We start from the raw sequence: 24,097 nt of genomic DNA on the forward strand, positions 1-24,097 counted from the left end.
ACTTCACTTCAGTACCGTTATATTCAGACAAAGAACACGTTTTAAAGAATCTTACTTTCGCTAAGTTATTTGATTTATACCAGTGCCAAACCCAATTACAAAGTAAATATGAGTTCTAATCCCCACTGCATTGATATCATTTGATTTATTTTTAGAAAAAAACATATGGAGTTTCAAGATGGAACTCTGAGCAGCAAATAATTAGGAGTACAGATGTTTTTGTATTATAAATAGATGATCACTAAGCGCACATTAAGGTCAACGTTAGACTTGATTCAAGTCCCGTTTAGTTTTCTGAGATTGGCACGGGATTGGGACTTGAGTCAAGTCTAGGTCATCAACGTACATGAAGTACACGTGGCCTACAATAATGGGCAACATGTATGAGTAGGGCTGGATCATGTACATGTGTATCATGCGTATACATTCCACATGTACATATACTACAAAAACACAAGCACAGCACAAGCATTGGTAGAAGTTTTGGGCAGATGCTAGCACGAACACGGAAAACCGAACAGCTAAGGTCAATATTAAAGGCACACGCATTCCATGTTAATTTCGAGGTCAGGGTTTTCACAGACGTGTAGGCTTATTTTAAACAGGAAAATGTTACAATAATTGTGCAGACAAAGTTGAACTTCAACGACTTTGCTCTACCCTTGGGCAATATGTGTCATTCAACTTAATGATAAAGTGGAATGGCATATTGCCCGATGGTAGAGTAATAGCAAAACGAAACTATACGGCACATGTACTTGACAAACAGACAGTCACATCGCAATAGGCCCAGACAATGCAAAGTTCCATAACATTCCACGTATAACAACAGTTTCAGCTTTCGTCGATTGTCTATTTGTTTGCTTGCTTGGTATATTTTTTCCCCACATGTTCCTACTCTAAGGGAGCTTTACTTTTTTTTAATATTGGAAAAAAATAAAAACCACAATACAGTGTTTATTTGCAATGGTATTCGTATAAGTGGTGTCACATGCGATTTATGCAACGTGTTGATGTATCACCACGGCTGCAACAATAAGTTATTTATAGTTCTGTATATAGACCTATTTCCGCAATTTCAACATTAAACAAAATATGAAACTTTCACAATTGCCAAGGTTATCTGGAACTTGCAAACCCACTTGATTTGACTTTCATTGACATAAGTTCTTTTGCTTTCAACTCGAGCATGAAGATACGTGGGAAAGTTGGTACTATGGGTATATGACACGTTTCAGTAACTTCAGTTCACAACTAATATGCGATTGTGAAGCACTCCGACTAGCGGCCATTTTGTTTTCAGGTCAAACTTGTAACAACCGTTTTCAACAAAATATTCACATTTGAAATTCTGTAAAAACAGTAATCAAGACAACAGTATTTGGAAATCTCCAAATAAACATTATTCCCAGAAAACTAAATCAGCTATTATTGTGTAAAAAGCCCAACACAAAGCATACAACTGTCACTAACTTTGTTTTCGAAACAGTTACAAAAAGATGAACACCAAACATGCAGAAATGTCCGCAGGGTTGTTACGATGGTGGATCAATGTGGAGATAGAGTGTTCACGTGGAACTTGTTTACGTAAAAAAAAAAAAATCAATGACGCAATACAACTCTAAGCGATTTGTTATTCCATCATTGAATAATATATCGACTTCAGATGGGCTTTGGTGTATAAGACTAAGAGCCGTCATATAACGATCCTAACACAATCCATTAACAAATTGCAAAAATGTTCAGGCCTACAAAAATATTATTTTATGTCATCTTGTTTACAGAGGGGGGGGGGGGGGGGGGCATGGAGGTAGGACTAGCTACCTCCATCATGGGGAGAGTAAAGACCTTGACTCCTCGCAGCTTAGGTCCTGTCCGGCCATTAGGCACGATACTACTCAACCATATGAGAAATTTTGAATTTGGTATAAAGGGTCACATGCGAACTGGCAATCAGCTGAGGTTTTCACATACTCTCTTTGCCTTGTTGTAGTTCAACTTGGTAGTAGTTGTAAAAAGTCAAGAAGGGTGTGATTTCTCTGAAATACAAGATTAAAAAAAAGGGGGGCGTGTACAAAATCATGCGTGCATGAAGTCAACACTCCATGGCTCTTTTGTAACTATGTGATGTCACAGGTTACAAAGTCTATAGAACTGTCTCTTTTCACATCAGAGAATGAGAAATGGCAAAACATCAAACGCCAGCAGGTGGCTTTGGCCATGTTTGAATTTTGAAGTGAGGGCAGTTTATGGATACAAACTCCATGAAACTTGAGTCGTTGCCAACCATAATGTATGTAGTCGAATGTCTTATTTTATGAAAAACGATCCCCCGGGCTTTTTGGACTTGTGGGTTCGGTGCATATTCTGATTTGGCTACACTAAACGAGATGGTACTCGTCAAAAATAAACAAATAAGAAGACCACTTCTAAAAGGCCATGCAGAAACCTTTGCTTGTATAAGTTTGCTGTAACAGTTTAACAAACGCCAGCGGCACAAGTGACTTTGGGAAAGAAAGATTTTCATAAGGTGACAAACAATTATCTGTTGTCCCCCGGAAGCTTACCTCTAGAAACTGGTTTCACGATGTCCAGTAGAATTGCTTTCTCTTGTGATAGTCCCGATGCATTTACATCATATTCTGAGTCCGTAAGGCTATATGCCATCGGTATAAATCCTATAGTGTTAAAATAATGAAACACGGCGCCAGCACCAAAGAAACAATCCCGAATCGGTGTGCTACTATCTTCAAACAAGAACGTCGTGTGATTCCAATTTTTGGAAATGAAAAAATTGCCTATAAATTGCGCAAGAAGTCTGTAAGGGCTTTGAAGACGAGTTAAAGTTGTGTATTCTTCTTTGCTGTCGAAGCCTTGCGCCATAGTTCCGACGGTTATAAACGGTATGTTCCAATGTGATAATAATCTTCCGGTGGGTGCTGCTGCGAACTCACAACACGGTCCTATGTACAAGTCGGCGTCAACGTCCAGACGAATGTCAACGGTCAGAATTGGCGATAGAAAATCACTACACTTTGAATTGGAGATGTCCAACAATAAATCATGGTTTGGCAAATAAGTTTCAACTTTTTTTAGTGCGATGTCAATGGCTGGCATCGCCATTTGTTGGAGGAAAGGGTAATGGCGAGTGGTTATCTCGAGTGGCCATTTTGGTAGTAGCACTGCTATATAAATGGTGTTCTCCTTGTGAACCGTCTTCGTACAAGGAACACTTTTGGCCCAAGACTTTGTGGCCAGATATATCCATAGCATAAATATCACCTTCATTGTAGCTGCTGTTTTCTTCTGGGAGACGCCCGAATCTAAGCAGCACAAGAGTCAGTTCTTTTCTAGGCTCCACCCTGTAAGACACGGCTACTGAAGACCCCCTTTCATGTGTTCTCACAGAAAGTGCAATGGCAAATCATGTGCAGTACTTGTGCACCATGGCGATTTTCTTCGTGCACAGGCGCACCTCGGGTCAATCGAATAGGTGGAAATCTATTACATCACTGCTAAAGAACATTCTACCGAACCCCTTTGTGCTAACGTTACTTGTTCCTTTGTTAGCCGCTGACTTAACTGACAAGTCTGGTCCCCTCAACTGTCAGCGGGTCTCCTTCAGTGGGTTTACTTGCGACTTAAATGGCTCCATTAGCAACACATACAATTACCACTGGGGGAGGTGTCTCTGTGGTCGTAGGAGCTGACATCATAACGTACGTTCTCAACAAATTCCTGACATGAAGACGCTGACACAGTCATCGGGGTAAAGACAGTGCGTTATAACACGCTATACAGGCTTATAAATAATGGTAAACTGTCTTACCAGTGTCACTACCACTAGCTGATTTGATGAACACATAAAAAGTACATGGCTACGTTAAGACGACATCAACCAAGTCATTGTAGCTTACTACGTGTTGCGCATAGTGAAGAGTGGTGTACGGCACCTTTACGCGTGTTCTCTACATCAGGCTTCACACAGCACGCATTTACAGGTTGTCTAATATAAATGATAGGTTGCAGCTTCTATATTAGCGAACTATAGGTGGAGTTGTGTACGCTACACTGCACCGTCCAATACACGGCTATGCATCACCAAGGCTAGCTATACATGCGATCAGAGACTACCCGCACTACTAATAAACCACACGGTCTGTGCCAACCAATACAGAACCGCAATTTTCCAACATAGACAAATCTACGCGCACAGAGGATATGCATGGATGTGCATCTGCGTGTATAGACACTAATGACAGTGCGTAAATACCACAAAACTCATCTTCGCCATGTTTCAATCAGAACTGTTGAGATAGCAATTATCGTTATGTCCACGTCTACAGCCTTATTGCAACAGCAATGAATTCCTTAAAGTTTAAAACACATTCGAATAAGATTATAGGGTCTCGTAAGAGCCACGCTCTGAAACTCTATGGGCGAAGACCATAATAAGATAAAGCAACGGAGCGTGGAGCATGGGTCCCTTGATACCTGTGAACTAGGCTTAATTGGCGGCGTGTCTTTCAAAACAACCCTGGAACAATTCCCTTTTAAAACGTCCTTCAATCCCAAAGGAGATCAAGTTCTTGTCTTTGCTATGTTCTGGATCGTCCGTCCCTTTTTTCCAGCTAATGGATTGTCCTATATGAGATTTGGAATACCATCATTCATTACGGCTTGCCTCATTACGTATGAAATCCTTAGCACGGGATGCGTTACATAACAACATCACCACACACATGAAAGTCATTCTGACACGACCTAAATAAACTCAAAGATTTGTTTTATTTTCCCGTTTTAGCGAAAGCATTGGCAACATCCTCAGGAACGCTTAATTGCTGTTTTTACTGGGTCGCAGGCATCTTGCAAGGTCCACTTTCTATGAACAGACAATTCCACTAAACAAATATGTCAAATTAAGTCGTGTCGGTGCATGGACGCTGGTGACAACCTGCGACGATCAAATGAGATGCGATACTTTGATTTGTGCTTGCATAACCTGGGTGTGAGCCAGCTACAAATTGGCGCCAACTGGATTAACTGGTTGGTGTTAACATAGAGTAACACGAGTGCTAATGGTGTGTTTTCTCCTATTTCAGTTTTTTTAAATTTAAATATACCCTTTTTACGATTTAAGCTGCTAACTGTACAATAAAGCGAAACGCTGCAACGCCAACCCAAGCAAGCGGCTGAACAATCGCAAGTTTAAAACCATAATAATTTTTTTTCTTTCTGCAACGTGACTAAAAAGGGACAATTTAATTAAAAAACAGGTGTTCGCTGAATTGAATTCTAATTGGGAATATTGTTAATGAAAAACCGCTCCCAAAGTAGTTTTCTTGTACTGATTTAAATATACATTTCAGTTGCCACCTTTACTGTGTAAACACACGCCGGCCTGGAGTCCAATGATAAATTGACGCGAGACAACCCAACTTCCTTTATGAATATGCAAATTTTAACGGGATACAGGCTGCTATCAGTGATGGATTGTCATTCCAGTAATGCCACCAGCGTTTCGTGAAGGCTTAATTAATTGTTGTGGTGCCATGTTTAACAATGTACATTTCTGCACCATAGTATTGTAAGGTAATGGCACTATACGTTAATTAACCACTCTATATAGCCCATACTTCTTACAACCATGGAGCAATAATAAACTCGCACCAAACACATTAAAAATTGTACGCTGGCCACACTTTTGTGTTGTCAGGGGTTATTGTGTGTTACTCCATGAAATTATTTCGAACGAGGAAATACTTGTGGCTATCTTTTTTTATAAAAAGGAACTACTGCTCAAGAAATGATTTTTTTCCCCAGTCACTTCCTCCAATCACTTCCTATACATTTAGAAGCATGCACTGGATACCATTGGTAATTCTCAAAGATCAGTATTCTCACTTGGTGCATCCAAATATAATCATAACATAATACATCTGTGGAAATTTGGGCTCAATTGGTTATCGAAGTTGCAAGAAAATAATTTAAGAAAAAACAACCTTGTTGCACAAATCTGTGTGCTTTCAAATGCCTTCAGAATTGAAGTCTTTTTCAAATTTAAATGTTGGTGAGAAATTACTCTTTCTTAAAAACTACGTTCAGAGGCAGTCGTTGAGTACAATGATTTATACATGTACTATCAACAGCTCTCCATTGCTTGTAGCCAAGTAAACGTGTTTATGCTAACATTTGTTGAGAGTCGTCACTAAATAATCCAGTGCTTTTAAACATTGATCAATCAATATTGTAACGGGGCTTCATTGTACAGGTTTTACATGTTTTACTAAAATAAACGGAGCGTAGTGAATTTCAATTGTCCACCTGAAACATCATGGAAGAACTCAGTTTTGTCGTGAAGATATATAATGAGTGTCAGATGATAAGAATAACTGATTATAAATCAACATATTTGGACCAAATATGTTGATTTATAATCAGTTATCCTAGTGCTAGTAGCACAAAACAAATTATTGGTAACGAGCAATGGAGAGCTGTTGATAGTAAAAAAAGAATAAAAAACAAATATAAAAAAAGGGTGAGAAGAGGTTATTTCTCACTCAAACAAAATAAAAAAAAGGACTTCAGCTGAAGCCTTTTATCTGAAAGCACACATAGTAATGCAACAACATAGTTTTTTTTTCTTTCAATCATTGCTCTCTTGCAACTTAGTTGACCAATTGAGCTTTAAAAAAAAATTATACAAATGTTCACATGTTTAATAATGTTATGCAATCATTGCTCTCTTGCAACTTAGTTGACCAATTGAGCTTTAAAAAAAAATTATACAAATGTTCACATGTTTAATAATGTTATGCATACGTTGGGATACGCCAAGTGAGTGAGACTGGGTCTTGGACAATTACCAAATGTGTCCAGTGCCTTTAACTAAGATTCGATCGGGAAAGATATTTTTTGAAGTGATACTTAAGTGCATACCGTGAGTCTGTAGAAAGTGAAATACTTTGTGAGTGGGGAACTGGGTTTCGAAAAGAAACCGATTTGTATGACCCGCAAGAAATTGCAGAAAGCACCCGTTCCTTGTCTTGGAAGTAAACTGGTATTGATTTCGAAGCCGTGTTGTATTGGGTGGGTGTTCACACCAATTGACTGGCGGTGACGGGTCCAGCACGTTCTCTGTTTAATTGTGAGTGATTGAATCGATCTGAGCTAACAGATTGGGTCACAGACTCGTGAGCGATGGGTGTGTGTTACGAGATCCATGCAGAAGTAGTCCTCAAACGTAATGATGCTGTGTGTGGTTAGGAGAGGCGAATGGATGGAAGGAAACGAAACCTTCTTAGTGATGCTAGGGGGTGGTGGTTTATTTAAACAACTACCCCCCTTGTGTAGCTGTGTAAATCATGAGCCATTCTGTACACACGTCTAAAACAGGTTACCAGGGCCTCCCTTACACTTAGAGTATAAACATCGAGCCTCCTACTATCGCGGTACGTTCCTGTATTTTCTGCAAACGCGAATAACCGCCTCTGATAAGTGCAATTTACATGAAGTCGTGACCCCTTACCAAAGACTGGACAAAAACTGGCGCTTTACCCCTCAATACAAACTGCATTAATCCTGAAAATCAATTATCGTACCCTGTGGCTCTTAAGAGCAAAACTGTTTAACTTAAGTTAAGACATTGAACTAAAACAAAATACACCCACACTGTTACTCTGAGAGGTTTCCTTAAATCTTTCATTTTGTTAAGAGCAAAGAATCCATTGAAATTATTGAAGCAAGGATTCTGTTTTTGTCTTCTTTCCCCAGCAATATTAAAAGAAAGGACAAATAATAAAATCAACCTTTTATCGAGATGGAATGCTCCTCGCGATCGATCACCCCATTTCTTGTTTCCGCTCGAAATGGAATTTCTCATTCATTTGAGCAAAGCGATTTCATTAAAACAGAGTGGATAGTATTCTGCGGTGTACTGAGATAAAAAAAAAAGAAGAAAAAGCCATGTTAGTTTTCCCCATAGCTTCGACCATACTTAATCTTAACAGTCAGCTTTGTTGATCAAGTGAAAACTAATACCAATGTTTTGAGAATATTATGTAAATACGAAGGCGTAAGGATGCTTGACTGTCATTTCACCTTAGGGCCTGAAGAACTAAAGAGTTTTCTGTGGAGCTGAAATGTGCTGTCTAGGCGTCTCCAAGACGGGCTGAACCGACTACTCCTTATCGCGTCGTTGGGTCCCGTTTAGTTCACGCTCCGTTGAGCAAAATGCCGTGCATTTTATTGAAATTGTTGCGGAAGCCCCCGTTGTAGAGCGTACAAAAACACACATTGATCGTCAGATACATAGCAGATTCTCAATTCATTTGTTAATTTCGCTGGGTCAGAAAATTTGTGCACGGTTCATTTTGCAATGGTGGGCTGTTGGTTTTATAGTAGTGATGTGACTGTTGTGTTAATGGATTTTTATTTTGCGTATAAAGTTCAATCCTTCCATGTATTAATTTGTGTGAATGACAAAAAAAAAAATAAGCTGGTACTGCTTTACCACCGCTTACTAGTTGGCTCAGTGCTTTCTCTCATCCTTTCATCCAAACTTGAACATCATCTCGTTTCACATTCCTATATTGGCGCCAATTGCACTGATGGGTTAGCACTAGAACAATTAATATACCGCATTTAGTGGAGCAAGTATTAATTTATTGTTGAATTGATAATGAAAAAATGATACATTATATCGTAACACGGTTCATTTTTTAATTACATTAATTTGCAATAAATATTTAAAGTACAGTGCCTTCACTTGATTAATCTGGATATCTATTCATGACAGTGTGAGGGAATGTTTAACCTTGCTTTGTAATTGTCGATGGTACTCACCGTTGAATCTGCACGCAGCACCAGTATAAACATTCCCTGGTTACCAACGATACACTCGCTTATCAGAGGCATTCCATGTCGTCTAGGACACCTTGTAACTCCGAGGTGAAGAGAAGTCATTATGGTAAGTGTGTTGGGCGAGGACTTCCAACGTTGTTTGATATTAATAACTTAACAATTAGGCTACCAAATAATCTCATACACGAAAGCAGTTACGGTGACAAAGTACTGAAACACACCGGAACAGGAAATGGACTTGTAACGAGTTTAGGAATTGGATGACATTATGTACCCATAATGTACAACGTTAACTCAAGGCAAACCATAAAAATTAAAAGGGGCTACGCGTTGTAAATTAGCATTCAGTTAATAATATTGTCCACGGTTAGCTCATTAATTCGACATTAGAGGACTTTAAGGGCACAGGTGATGTACGCTTAGTAATTAACTCCAATGGTTAATGACCATACACAATTACTTGGTTAAGAGCACCGGAGAGTTGCTGATAATTATCAAACACTGTGAGAAACAACTCCTCTGAAGTAGTGAAGTGTTAGGGAAAGAGGTACATTTTCAAACACAGTTTGAATCTGAGAAAGGATTAAGACATGAACATCTGAAGCACTTTCATGCGACAAGGGTGATTTTCTTTCATTGTTTTCTAATAACTTTGACGACAAGCCCAAATGTTCACAGGTTTGTTATTTTATGCATGGATATGGGTACCAAAAGTGAGGTACTGGTCTTTGACAACAGAAACAAAAGTACACCCTGCCAAAACTCGAATGTCAAGGTCGCGACTTAAGAGATTCACAGAGAAGTAAAAACAGAAAGGTTGGCAACCACGGAACCTGTTAATGTATGGGTCTGTTAACCCGATATGACGGCCCCTCTGTCAAATTGAGTTTGCAGCGAAAGGAATGATACGTGAATCTCAATGTATCATGGGTAAGATAAGCTGGTTGTACACTCGTCGTGGGTTCTGTTTCACAAAGCACTCATGCCTTTCACACGAGAGCAGTTTAGCAAGGGTCCCTTGCTAAATTATAGCATGGTTGTAAAATTTCACAAAATGCACCGTGTGTGAAATCACAACAATTTTGTCTAGACTATTGTCCAAATTCTCTTGCAAAACCTTGTCAAACATTGCTGTATTTTAAAACCATGTTAAAATTAGGGACCCCTGGTCAGTTAAATTGCTGTCGTGTGAATAATACTTCAGATTCATCTTAAAGGCACTGGACTGGACAGTGGACACATTCGGTGTTAAATTGTCGAAGACCGGTACTATCCTAACACATGCATAACATAACTCTGTGCAAGAATTTGGACTCAATTGGTCATCGAGGTTGCAAGCGAATAACGCAAGAAAAGGCACCCTTGTTCCACAAATTTGTGTGCTTTCATCCTGCTTCATTAAAGCGCTTCAGCTTATTAATCGAGTAAGAAATTACCTCTTTCTCAAAAACTACGTTACTTCAAATGGAGCCGTTTCTCACAATGTTTTATACCATTAACAGCTATCCATTGTTCGTTACCAAGTAAGCTTTAATGCTTTAAAAATATTTTGAGTAATGACCAATAGTGTCCATTGCCTTTAATATATGTCCTGTCTTAATAGTGACTTGTATCGTTACAATACACGACGTTTTGCAATTAGCCTTGTAACTCTGTAAAGATTAATCTATAATTTTGTGAAATCGGCCCCTGTTGTCCAATTTCCTGTTTTTGTATGACACATCAGCTACTTCAAGGTGAGGGATACGCTTTATTGGGCCGTCAAACCAAATAAACTGTCAGCAGTGGCATAAGTGGCACGTGGCAATCTACTCGTTATAGGGCACCCAGGACTATCCTCCTTCATAGTCCATGAGTATGAAGGCATGGGTAATCATTCACTGTAGGCCCGGCTGTTGCAGCAAATTGCACAACCTACACAACTCTTTAAGTGTCAACCAAGATTGCTCGTCATAAATAACTGTGACACTCCAAATTCATGAGTCCCACCAGCACATGTAAGAATCACATGAGTTGTATTTAGTTCCACATTATGTTAAAGTTAAAATCTTACTTTCCTTACTTGGTTTAATACTAATAGCTTGGGGATTATGCAGATGATGTCGGTTATGGGTTGACACTACACCACTTTTGGTTATTAAGCAAGAAGGGTAGTCATAAAAAAAACTAAAAAAAAAAATGGAAATGTTTTAAAATATGAGTGTAGAAATAGAAGGTAGGGTTATATAGATTGGTTTAATACCTACTCAAACAAATTAATGTCAATAACAAATAACTGAGCGAGACAGCTGTTTATAGTATGAACTATTATGAGAAAGGGTTACATTCGAAGTCGTCTGGTTTGAATAATTGCTTTCACTCCGAAATCTATGAAAAGATTCATCCATGAAAATGTTTCCAGATAGCTTTGGGTTGGTGTCCGTTCGCAAGTGCTGCGATCCAAAACGCGGTTGGTACCCGCTGTCGCCTCGCTGAAACGTGCTGGATTCGTGTGTTCGTGTTAAAATATGGTATAATGTATTCTTCGTTATGATTCTGCCTATAAATCAGAATTGCGTTCACACACTGATCACTATACAAACACTATGTCCCTTATACCTTGAAGCAAAATGATCATCAAACATAACAATTGCATCGTTACTGTAAACAAATCTATTTTCCTGTCACTTTATGGTTTTGCCGTTCATCCAGTCTTTGTTACCGGGATGACAGGATTTCTTTAACTCAAAAAGGTTTCACTGAAATCCCGTCACAGGCCATTAGTCATGCATAACACAATGACTAAGTTTGTTGCGAGTAGCTTTAAGTTCGAATACAGTACACAGAACTACACAACAACTCATTTACAAAATTGTTCAAACGGTAACCAATAGGCTATAACTGCACTTTTTACAGCGATGTGCAACGTTCAAATTGATTAAGTAACTACAATGTATGCAGCAACTGCCGACACTCGCTTTACTTCAAGCTAAAGTTATTTCCGCATGAACGATATAGGCCTACAACTTTGAAAGACAGACTGAATATTCTTCTTTCATCCTTTATCTCATTATTTCCCCCTTGTTGAATAACCACCATCCCACATAAAAAGCAGACGTTTTAGAAATAAAACTTCGAGTGGGTATAGACACATTCACATCAGAACCATTAGGCCTAACGAAAGGAACAAGTGTCGGGTGGTGGCATGGTCCCCTTATGGAAAGTGTGTACACAACCAATTCGAGCTGCTTCCGAAAAAAGGCCGGAAAATGGTCAAGAGGAAGCTCGCAATTTCAGGTGTTTGCTAAAATCGCCTTGCTGGCGTGCTATTCACACGGTATCAATTTAACTGAGGTCCCTTGCTTATTTTAGCCTGATTGTAAAATGTAGCAATGTTTAACAAGACTTTGCAAGAGAACGTTGACAGTTGAACAGATTGTTGTCCCTTCACATGAGGTACATATTCTAAAAAGTTTACAAACAAGCTACATTTTAGTAAGGGACCCTCGCTAAATTGCTCTCGTATAGAATGGGATTATATGTACTAAAACACAACATAGACATCAATTGACCACCAGCACAAATGGACGTAGACGTTTAATTGGTGGTATTAATGGGCTTTCAGTGCGTTGTTTTCGCTGACAATAAACACAACTGACCTGGAACAAGAATTTTTGATTATCACAAAAAAAAAAACATTACTAATTTAGATATCTATAGTAAAGGGGATTATAACTAAAGCCCTACTGTATTTTAAACAAATGTATTCTTTTTTAATGAATTTGAGTTTAAAAATGTATAATTATGATCATTTCGGGGCTTAATTAACGATTCTAACGATTAGTTTGAAGAAATTGAACGTTGAATACATACATTGAGCTATTAGCTCAAATGATCTGATGAATGGTGCTGCGTTGAAACATTTTTTGTTTTTTCTTTCATTGCACAAATACATAAAAAATAAAATTCGTGAAAAAGGGAAGCACGAACAGGCACACAGGCCCACTAAACGGGGACCCTTGTTTACATCAACAACCACTAAAAGACAAGGGACAAGCACAACTACAGGCAAACAACCGAAGACAACAAAGAAATACTATAAAAAAGGTAAACCAAATCACAAAGAAGATGGAAAAATACAATCCGAAAATGACAAAAACAAATTTTGCACAAGCATGATAAAAATGTACAGGAGAACCGCACTATTTATGAGAAATTTAAACAACATTCGTGCGGAGTATAAATAATTTTGGGGAGTACGGTGTTCCTGATCGACTAACACTAAGTTAAAACGCTGGATCATGGTTAAAGGCATCGTTCTCCAAATACTTGTTAGCATAAAAACTTACTTGGTAACGAGCAACGGATAGCTGTTGATAGTTTAAAACATTGTGAGAAACGGCTCCCTCTGAAGTAGTTTTGTAGGAAAAAAAACGAATTTTCTTACTCAATATTCGGGCTTCAGGCCTGAAGTCTTTAAAAAAAAAAAAACCTAGGCATCTGAAAGTATACACATTTGTGCGACAATGGTGTGTTTTTCTTTCCATTTTCTCTTGCAACTTCGATGACCAATTTAGTCCAATAGTTCACAGATTTGTTATTTTATGCATGTGTTGGGATACACCTAGTGGGTATACTGGTCTTTGACAATTACCAAACGTGTCCAGTGCCATCCAACCTGGAATGTGTGTGTCAAGGTTTTTCCCCTTTCAATAGGACCCTGGATTGGGACCCTGGATTGGGTTAAACCACCGCATTGACACCAGCAGAGCACGCTGAGTTAATGGCTCTATCTATGCATAAGTCGTATCAACTAAAGCTTAGCACATCAGTGTTCACGGAAAAAACTTTCTGAAAAAACAAAAACGTTTACCACTTGCACAGTGTTTTAAAAGTTTTCTACGGCACAGCTGAAATGAAATGACATGAGAATGTGTTGAAATGAGTTGATCAGCTGAAAGTTATTTGCCTAGTTTCCAAAATAACGTAACATCAGCAGAATCTACAAACAGCAACTGATTTTGTGGAAAAAAACACGCAGTTTAGGTTTGTGTAAGACTGCAAATGTTTCAAATAAAGATGCAGAGTTTCTATGAAAAAATTATCTTTCATTCAGAATGAACAGAAACTGTGGTTTAACAATTCCGTCAGGTTTTAAATTTTGTTATTGCATTTAATATCCTTTTGGTTGGTAAGCAGATTAAACAACTAACTATATTTCGAGCAATTCTATTATGTTGTTCTACACGAATTGTCCGTTTTGAAAACAAGCAATACTATTCAAATGAAATAACACTGCAACCCAACTTCAAATCACCCACACAGGCTTATAAAGACACTACCTGGTAGTTATTGGAAAGACTAATGGGTGCATACTTATTGTGCCAGAAAACACATTAAACAAAATATATATTAAAAAAAAATAAAAAAATAAATAAGACACTAAAACCGTATTTTTTTCCCTCATTCAGCTATGGTAGGCCGCCTAATTGTTTTTTCAATGGTGCCAGCACATATGAAAGCATTTTTTTTATTATGTCGTAAAAACAAAAACCTCATCGGTCAACGAGAGTGAAATTAATCTAATACACAATGAAACAAGCAACACAATACATTGCGAAACAATGCAATGACACTGTTTGTACAGAGACACGGTCTATAAATAATTCAAAGGACGCGAATTCATTCCGATCACAGGAATAATAACAAATCATTTTGACATGCTATATTGTTCTTTAAAAATGTAATGAAGAACATTTTTGAATGGTTGTTTGTTTTTTGAACCGGTGTCCGAGCCAAGCAACAGTTTGGTGTACTTTTTAATTGATACAAGAATTGTGTTAACGATGATTCATTTACCACTGAACACTATAACAAATGGGTATGAAATAAACTATATTTTATGTGCAGTTGTGAAATTTGTTTTGTATTATTTTAAAACCTTATTACAAAGGATTGTTACATTGTCTATAAAAATTGTCGTTCAAACAACAGGGATCCAGACTTAAATAATTCAAATTAGATGTATTTCTCCAATGCATTAAAAAGACATTTTGATCCACTTTATTTTTGCAGCAAGATCTAAAAGTATTGGAGGTGGATTTTTTGGTAAGTTCAGAATGAGCCCTCTACCGGCGAGAAATCGATGGAAGTCAGAACGCGCCCTCTTCCGGCAGAAACTCGATGGGATGAGGCCATCTGGAACGCAATTTTTGTTTTATGTACTGTGCATCAAAATTGCCACTGAGTGTCGTTCGTAATGCTTCTCAATTTTTTTCTCTTGTAAATCGATTCAAAAAGGGAATCCTCCCAAATCCCCCCAAAATCAGGAACATTTTCAAGATGACAATTCTATCCTACGGATGCTGGATCTGAATCACCATACTTCAATCTTCCTACAGTCACATTTTTGTCAAAGAAATAAATGTTGTCAATCTTCGAGGACGTGTTTATTTCAGAAAAACCGTCTGTCAGATAGCAGTGGTAATACATTATAATAAGTATTTGATTTGCGGTAACACCATGTGTACCTACTTGCCAATTGATACCCTAACACACAATCCCTCAAATCATATTTAATTTTAATATGAACAACAATAGGCCTCATTTCCAACATTTATAGCACTCCAAGTAACCTCAAAAAGTAACTATGAGCTTTGTAAAAAATAGAATAAAAACACCCACCCAGAAGAGGAATAACCGAATTAATGATCTAACACTTCAATCACTTACATTTAACAAACTAGTTGTTAGAGATTTGTTGTAAGCTTCGAGTGATCCATTACTGGGGATAATGTATGAACAGTAAAATGTTCCAAGTTTTTGGGAAGTGACATGGCAGCTTTTATGGCCAATAGCCGCTCGAGTTTTGGGCACAAAGAACAATCAATTATATTCTTAAATAATTACTGGACTTTAATGCGTTGACATTATTTTAAAAAATGCCTTTATGATCTTGATGTATTACCATTTTTTTGAAAATACCGCGAATGTTGATGTCTTGTTTGAAAGGATTGGTGTGGCTAAGGAATAAACCTGAACATAACACAAAAACCCCTTTGGAGCTAGACACATCGTACGTTTATTCACCCTCTGGCATTTAAACAAAGGTCCATCATTAAACACGGACCGTCTGCTTCAGTGGGCCGACAACCCAATGAACCAGAAGTATTGACGTCATCACAACGTCATCTTAGAGAAACAATGGAAACAATGGGCAAATGAGCAACCTCTAGCGGAGGGCGCCCTACCCAAATGACGTCAAAGGCAATAGACCCTATGCTCTATTGCCTACTATGGTCTGTTGCCTTTCTGGAGAATGATTAAAACCACGACAACCCTTAACAGTAATTGTCACGAGATGGCGCCATTTGCAAGGAAACATTATCAGAAGGCAATTTCTTTCCATAATGCAAACATCGCCTTCGTACATCAATGGACTCTCGACATTGAAGTGTACATGAAATAACACAATTGTTGGGTTGGCGTAACGGGCAAGTTATAAATCATAGCAATTATTCTCAATAAAACAAAGAAAAAGAAAAAGAGGGGAACAAAATCTTAAGATGTTGATTTAAACAAAGACTATTCAGACGTTAAAAACAGTTTAAGTTAACGACAACATTGTCTACGAAATGTAAGTTAAACATTTTACAACGTAGATTTTGTTCAATTTCTTCTTCTCCTTTCCTCTTTTCTTCATTTCTACAAAGCCTAAAAAATTTTAAAGTGAGAGACTCTGTTATACCATCAATATCTTTAAAAACAAATCTATTAAATAGTTTTATCAACACAAAGTCCAAAATGGCGATTTGATCATAATAGTAGTACAACAGCAAGATGCAAGTCACTGTAGTAACTCAGGCACGGGTCATTATCAAAAGAGAGCACTATTCATTTAATTAACGTGCCCAACATTTCTTCCCGCAAATACTAATTGCTACGCGGGCACTGCGCGGTATTATAGCGTTGATGAAAGGACGGTATAGCGTTCAATTGATGACCGCATTACCACTACACGATTCTGGCCCAAGCCTTGTTGAAATACAGACGTTCTTATTATGTACGAGGGTTGTTCTGTACGTACCCTTGGGGGGAAAACAATGACCCATTAAATATCAGCAATTCCCAAACCCCGCCAAGCGGCTAATTCAAAGTGAAACATTTTCCCGTGATCACTTCCTTTTATCTCCAATATGTGGAGTTCCTTCAGGGCTGGAGTTTCTCGTCTCACAATCAAATCATTCTTCTTTTCCGAGATATTGACTTAATCCACGGTTTCAGTAGTAAAGCAGTTCGATATTTTCTATATTTTTTTAAATGTCAAGTTTCCAACAGAGATAAAAGCTACTCAAGGCAAGTGCTCGTGGAAAAAAAAGCGAAGTAAAACAGTGGGGCTTCATTTTAAACTTGCCCTTCGCTGGCCTCTTAATTTAGCCAATACATCTAATGGCACGAGATGTTTGTTTTACGGATGTAATCTTCCAAGGTTGGCAATCCCGGACTACTCATAAAACGGTCCTTTTCCTCATGTGTGTGATGCTTTGTATATCAATCCCGCTATTTTAAAGGTGTTATGCAGGGTTGGTTGAGCTGGCAAAATAACTCGCAGATAGTGTTCATGTTTCGTGTGATCCACTTTTTACAAGAAATAACAAACTTGTGAAAATGTGGGCTTAATCCATTATTTTAGCATGTAAAATTAACCAGTTAGGGCCTATGCTATTATACCATAAACATAGCATAACTGGTTAATACGATTTGAAATGCTTAATCTGAGACGAACACTACTTGTTTTGCTCATTTCTCAAAAATGATCTTCAAACTGTGTAAGTTTAATGTAAATCAGTGGACATTGTGTTTTGTGTTAGGAAAAAATACATAGACCCTTTAACTGGTCGTAACAACCAAAATCAACTGTTGTGGTTTTTGAAAATATTTTACAGGAAAGTATGAACTTTATTATCAGTAGCTTTCCGACTTAAATAAGACAATGATGTTTTTATCCTAAAACCAATCCTGCAAAGCACCTTTAACAGAACGTGGTCTTACACCGAAGAACCTCTTGTGAATGAAATAACACGCTGTCCAAACAAAGTGCTGTAATACATCCAGAAAGCTTTGTTTCTTAATTAAAACAAAATTACGCAAACAAAGGCTTATAATATGCTGAATTACTTCCGTTTCGATACACCTCCTAATTAGAAATCCGAATGTTAAAGAGAACAATAAAATAACACACAAATATAATGTAAACTTCCCGCATGTTAAATAATTTCACTAAAGGAAATGACTTGGACCCTAAACTGAATCTTGCTGATGCTTAAGAGAAGTTCATTTTACCGTTGGTTAGTAACAAGGGTCATTAATACCTTGGTAGTGATGTTAGTCTTATGAATGAAGACATAATATAGACTTACAGTCTAACTGCCCTACGCATACCTCGCGGTATATAGGAAAACGTTAAAGACGTCACTGTGAAATTAAGGATGTATTTCTGTTAAATCAGTTTACACCAAACTCACACGTTTCTCACAATTGCAGCAAATCGTGAGTCTTATTCTTTGACCTATTCACTTAAAAAAATGGATTAGTCAAAACGATGTTGATAAGTCATGTTTGGCATTACTGACTATGAGTCAACATAATGTTTGACATTACCAACTAACGTCGTTTTGATTAATTTACTTTTTACAATGTTCTTGTTTTCAATCTGATTACTCAGAGATTATTATTGTATTTTGTATAAATGTTTGTTTATTTTATTTATTTATTTATTTATTTATTTACATATTTATTTATTTATTCATTTATTTATTTGTAGGTATTTATATTGGGAGACTACCTTAATGTAGCACCGGCTTTAAAAGCATCGTAAGTAAACGGCCTTGACAAAAAATAACTGTCCTCTGTTTTGAAGACAACAACTTTATTCTTAAGACATCCTCTTCCTGAGTATTGCGGTCAAGTAAAAAAAAACACAAAAAAGAAACACCCAGAAGAACAAGAAAACCGCGTCAGATATTTCTGAAATAGGAAAGATTACAAATGGAAATCTGAAATCATCAGAACTAAATCCACTCTCCAGGGACAACGCGGATGTGCTCCTTAAAGCAGCACCGTGTCGCCCGTCAACATCATCCCCATGGAAAACTCATATCCGGACGGTATCCGGTTTTGTATCTGTAGCCAGGAGAAACAACAGTATGCTTCAGATTGCATCCTTCCTCATACCCGATCTCGTACTATACCACAGGAAACAACTTGGTTATTACTTTGCTAATCCGCAGATCCGTTTACGAGTTCAATCACAGAGAAGAAGAAGACAGAAGAAAAAAAATTCAGAGCCGTGATCTTCCCCACGAGTTGTAATCAAACAGATCGCTTGTCCTACATCAATGCATGACAGGTCACGGAGTAGTGATAGACACAACCAGCGGTCACAACCTGCAGCGCCCTCAAGCGGTAGATTAATCATCATTATTCACGAGTGTTATTATTTCGTGGAGTCGAAACTGATGGAGTGTTTGTGTACGCGTTTCGCATCTCTAAACGACACAGCTCGCATGTGTGGTTACTACATTGCTTGTGTATATACCTTGATACAGACTAAACAGCAGATGGGGTATGGAGTATAAACTCATAGAGTGTACTCAAGACCGTCCTAGCTGACAGGTCCACAACGATGCATCAACTCAAACAGGCACTTGATTTGAAATGCTATTATTATACCTATCACATGGATGCAAGGTTCTGAACGGTTATTTATGTAACCAAGTGGGCTCGACAGCATGAATCAAACACGTTTTAAGCTTTCTTTACACAATGTCCACCTGTATTATGATTTAGCAAAATGTAACCTACAATTCTGGAAGCTGGCAATGCCGCTCACGACGGTTCTGTGCATAACAAAATTGAATTGTTATTTCCTACACAATATTGATGCAAATAATTATCATTTTACGGTTTTGATCATTCTATTCAAATGCCAGAAATATCTAGACCTATTTATGTTACTGTGGTTGAACAAAGACAATATTAACGATAGCAGGATTTGAACCAACGACCTCCGTGCCGGCGCTCCACATATAAAGTTATCTAGCCCTCTTGTAAGCGGTCTACCTATTGCCGATATCTTGTTCGTGGGTGCCAGTCAGAAGCTAAACTTTGTCCTCATTTCAGTATTAAAAAAACCTCATTTCCCAATTGTTTTTCTTCTGGGGGTGGGGGGTGTTTCCTTGTAATGAGAGAAAAACATCTTACACAACACGGCTACCGTCACGTACTTTCGTCTATAAAGCGTTAAATTGGAAGGGAGGCTCAAGTCAGATTGAGAATAGAAATACGTTCGAACATTTTGTGCTGTCAACTCCTTCGAGATGATTACACAGGGAAAGCCTCCCTTCCACCCCTTTTATACAGTGCTATGGAGTGCCTCAGAGTGCGAGATCTAGGGGGAGTTAATTCTCAGTCAAGATATTTATTCTGGCTTGCCTCTGCTGCTGAAGATACCGAGGCCAAATTGCCGGGCCTGTCCCGCAATATATATCTCACTGGATATTTTGTCCAAATGAAAATCTAGTGTTGCCATCGATTTCCCCCGGAGTACGTAAATGCATGTCTCTTGTCACAAGTCACATGTCAGCGTTATGCATGGAAACTCTAATCAATACAGCACTCAAGACACAAACTCCTGCGCTATGACAAACAAAATTCACACACACTATTTTTGGAGGAGTTTTTTTAAGACATATTTTTCCAGCGGGCGAATAATTTAAGTACATGAACCGAGACGTAACTCTTAAAATGCAATACTCGTGTGACATAGGCCTACAATAAACAAAGGTTCTTAATGCACGTATCCACGGCCACGTACAGCGTAGGCCTACCCGTGACCAGACTAAAAGTAAATTGTCTGCCTATTTTTAAACTTGATGTTGCCTATTGTTTTTTAATAACTTTGTAATTCCTCTTTTCCAATTAATTATCAAAACAACCATCAGTCACTTTTAACTTCTCGTACAATTCATCTTCGGGTTTTCATTTGTAACTCAATTATATATCCATTATTTTCAAATTGCAGCAAGATAAGAAATGAGTAACAATTCAAATTAAAAAATAACGAGTAGGAAAAATATTTATTCAAATGCAATAACATGAAATGTCGCTATATTCGTCTTTAATCATGTATCATCGATGCCGCAAAACCCACCTATATACCATTCAATTAACTCAGCACTGCCTGTAAAACGAGTCGATTTTCTTTGCAGCGGCGAGTCCTAATGTATGATTAAAAATTAATTCCGCGGTTCGAATTCTTTAATGCACAAACCATGGGTCATACAGACAGAAGTTAATCAACGTTTTCGTGGAATGCAAGATAATGTTTCAATTTTCGTGTCACACGAGCAGAAACGAACGCTAAAAAAAAACTCGTTGAATTAAATTTGCTGGTACACCAATGAATTTATCTCCTCTAAAATTCCAACTTCCTGTTTTAATGTAGTTTCCGGTTTTAATGTAAAACGTAAACTTTTAATGAAGTCTAGTTATGGAACATTTTGTTAAATTTCTTTATACAAAATTTTCGTTTTAGATTGAGACCATGGTGTCTTCCTGTTTTAAGCAGTGCCGGGCGCTGATCGGAGTTTGCCTTCATTAAGATGATACTAATCACATATTATTACAAGTTGATGCACGAATATTTGTTTTAAAAATTTGTTAATAAGTCTGTCAAATTTGATCCCATGACTCATGAAAAATCCCCCTTTTTAAATTAAAATAATGAATCATTTTCCAAATAATAAACAACACGACAAATTTTCAACACTGACTTCCATTGAGATTCTTCCAATAACATTTTAGTTTCAATTAATCACAAACATTGTTTGAATTTTCTTACTGCCGAAAACTAATCTTATGTAACACTAACTGGTTACAACATTGCGTGGAGAGTATTGGCTTTTGTAAAACCCGTTTCCTCAAAAATTAATGACTCATCAAAAATTCAAACAACTAAAACCTGTGAAAATATCACCACATTCTGGTCACGTGTTTGGTGAAACAACGGCAAACCGTTTTCACATTTTGGGAATTTGTTCACGCTCACAACTGGACTAATTAAATCAAGGCAATCAAAATATTAAGCAACGGTGAGTTAATATGGGTGTTCACATTATTTTGTACTTCCTTAACTTTGACGGTACTTCGCTCCCAATGGTATAAACTTCAATGGGTGATAGTTGGATGCCGACGGTATGAACTTTGCCATCAGCGAGCTTCTAAACTAGAAACTAGCAAACTAGTTTCGTTAATACTACTAGTTCTTCGATAATTACATTAGCCATTTTTGTACGTGTCCACCATAATGGTGTTGTTGTGGTATCCGGGGTCGAAATGGTATCTCGTCACTGGACAAGATGGTCGCGGCACTCTTAACAAGTAAACTAGTGTCGGTAATATTACTAGTTCTTCAATAACTACCCATCACAATAGCCATGTTGATATAATTATGGCGGACAATCGGAGTGCACTGTCTGGTTTGGGTGTATACAAACAAGTTTACCCAAACCTAGTGTCCTATAGTACGTGTCCACCATACTTCATAAAAGCTTATGGTATGGACCGGTACCAGGAGTAGCAAACGGTATCTCTTCACCGGGCACGCTGGTCTCTGCACTCTTAAAAACCTTCGGGTCAGAAACTTCGAAATGACCTTGCTCAAGGTCCCGTGGTGCCGGACCCATATCTGAGTCAGTTTGACCCGGAATCTGAGTCAAAGTACCACAGGAAATGGGTCAACATGACGCAGAATCCCAGCTGAAAAATCCCATTTTTGAAACCAAATCTTTGTCAACCCCACACTGAAATGGATCCGATCCTTGGGAATCCGGGTTACTTATGACCCATGAGTTTTCACAGAACGTGGGTAAGATATCTGTTCTAGAATATGGGTTGTCATGGGTTCCAATCCAACCCTAGTAGTGTACACCACATCTGTCCCAAACCCCCTGGATTCGGACACCAAAGTAAAGGTAACATCAAAACATATCATCATCCCACAACTAGAACCCATTCAACTAACTATGCCATGCACTTATATCACCTGTTCCAATAATTCAAAATACACTTCCCTAGAGCTAGCAAGTGTATTTTTTAAAGAGAAAAAAACGCATTCAAAAGCATGTAAAAGCCTCTGGCCTACCATGTTGCTATTAAAAAAAAAAAAAAAAAAAAATCGACTCACACAACCATAGGGCAACTTGGTTCCATTTCCTGATCGAGGACGAAAGACCCCACGGAACCAAAAACCCGAATGCTTTCTGAACCATTGAATGCATTGGATTGAATCTGGGCTAGATGGATATTTAAAGGGTTATTTGATGCCGCAGTTGGGATTGCGCTCCAATCGGGAATACCGTTTGGTCATTCTAACCGACCCGTAGAAATAGTGCAGTCAGGTTCATAAAAACACCCAACTATTTGTTTTATCGGTCGTTGGTAGACGGATGTTTGTACAGACCTAGCGATTTTAGTCAGGTGCTTTCTTTTTAAAATTAAACACAATAAATTTATTGATTGATTGCCGAACTACTAAGTCCTTTTAATAGCAAAGTTGTCATGCGCTTTCTTTTAAAACTAAAAACAATAAGTGAATGGATTTTCTAAAAGGCCGTTAGCTGAATTATTAAGTAAGTCCCTTTGTTAGGTAAGTAGGCATGTGCCTTCTTTTAAAATAAAACAACAACAACAACCTAAGTGATTTTCCAAAAGCCCATTTTCAGAAATACTATTAGCTCCTTTTACACATTGTTTAAATAGGCCAGTGTATTTACTGTTTTGGGGGGTTGAGTCCAATGATTTTATGAGAAAATTAACTTAACCACCATAGCCAAGAAACCCATGGAGAGAAGACAAGTAAGGAAGTCTCAGTTTTAGAAATGGGAGGAAAACCCCAAATAATTACTCCAGTGAAAACCCACGCAGTTGGGACTGAACAATTTATACGCACAGTGCCCCCAGGTGGGATTCGAACCGGAGTCATAGAAGTGGAAGGCAAGAAAATAACTACGCTAACCCGATCGACCCCTTGCTAAGTTTCTTTACAATTTTGTTTACTTAACAGACCGTTACATGTTTCACAACTCATTTACAATAACACAGTTTATGTTGACGTCATAATGACGTCACATTCCTTAGTATTACTCGAAATGTCAGAAGAAAAAAGGTGTATCTGCTCGAAATTGTAAAAGTACAT

At 37.9% G+C, this 24,097-nt stretch overlaps 1 protein-coding gene across 5 annotated transcripts in view; it reads right to left on the reverse strand.

Annotated features, from left to right (window-relative positions):
• LOC139937870 (atrial natriuretic peptide receptor 1-like) overlaps positions 1 to 24,097 on the reverse strand; it is a 386,766-nt gene that overhangs the window by 133,727 nt on the left and 228,942 nt on the right. The window contains exon 1 of one of the 5 annotated variants that reach the window (XM_071933242.1): positions 2,568 to 4,134. The exons of the other annotated variants lie outside the window; for them this stretch is intronic. Coding sequence (XP_071789343.1) covers positions 2,568 to 3,288 — 721 coding nt within the window. The 5' untranslated portion in view covers positions 3,289 to 4,134. Of the gene's footprint in view, positions 1 to 2,567; positions 4,135 to 24,097 lie in introns of those variants that run through there. 5 annotated transcript variants of the gene reach the window in all.

This window comes from Asterias amurensis, chromosome 5 (genome assembly GCF_032118995.1).
Source record: "Asterias amurensis chromosome 5, ASM3211899v1".
In the NCBI taxonomy this organism is placed as follows: Eukaryota; Metazoa; Echinodermata; class Asteroidea; order Forcipulatida; family Asteriidae; genus Asterias; species Asterias amurensis.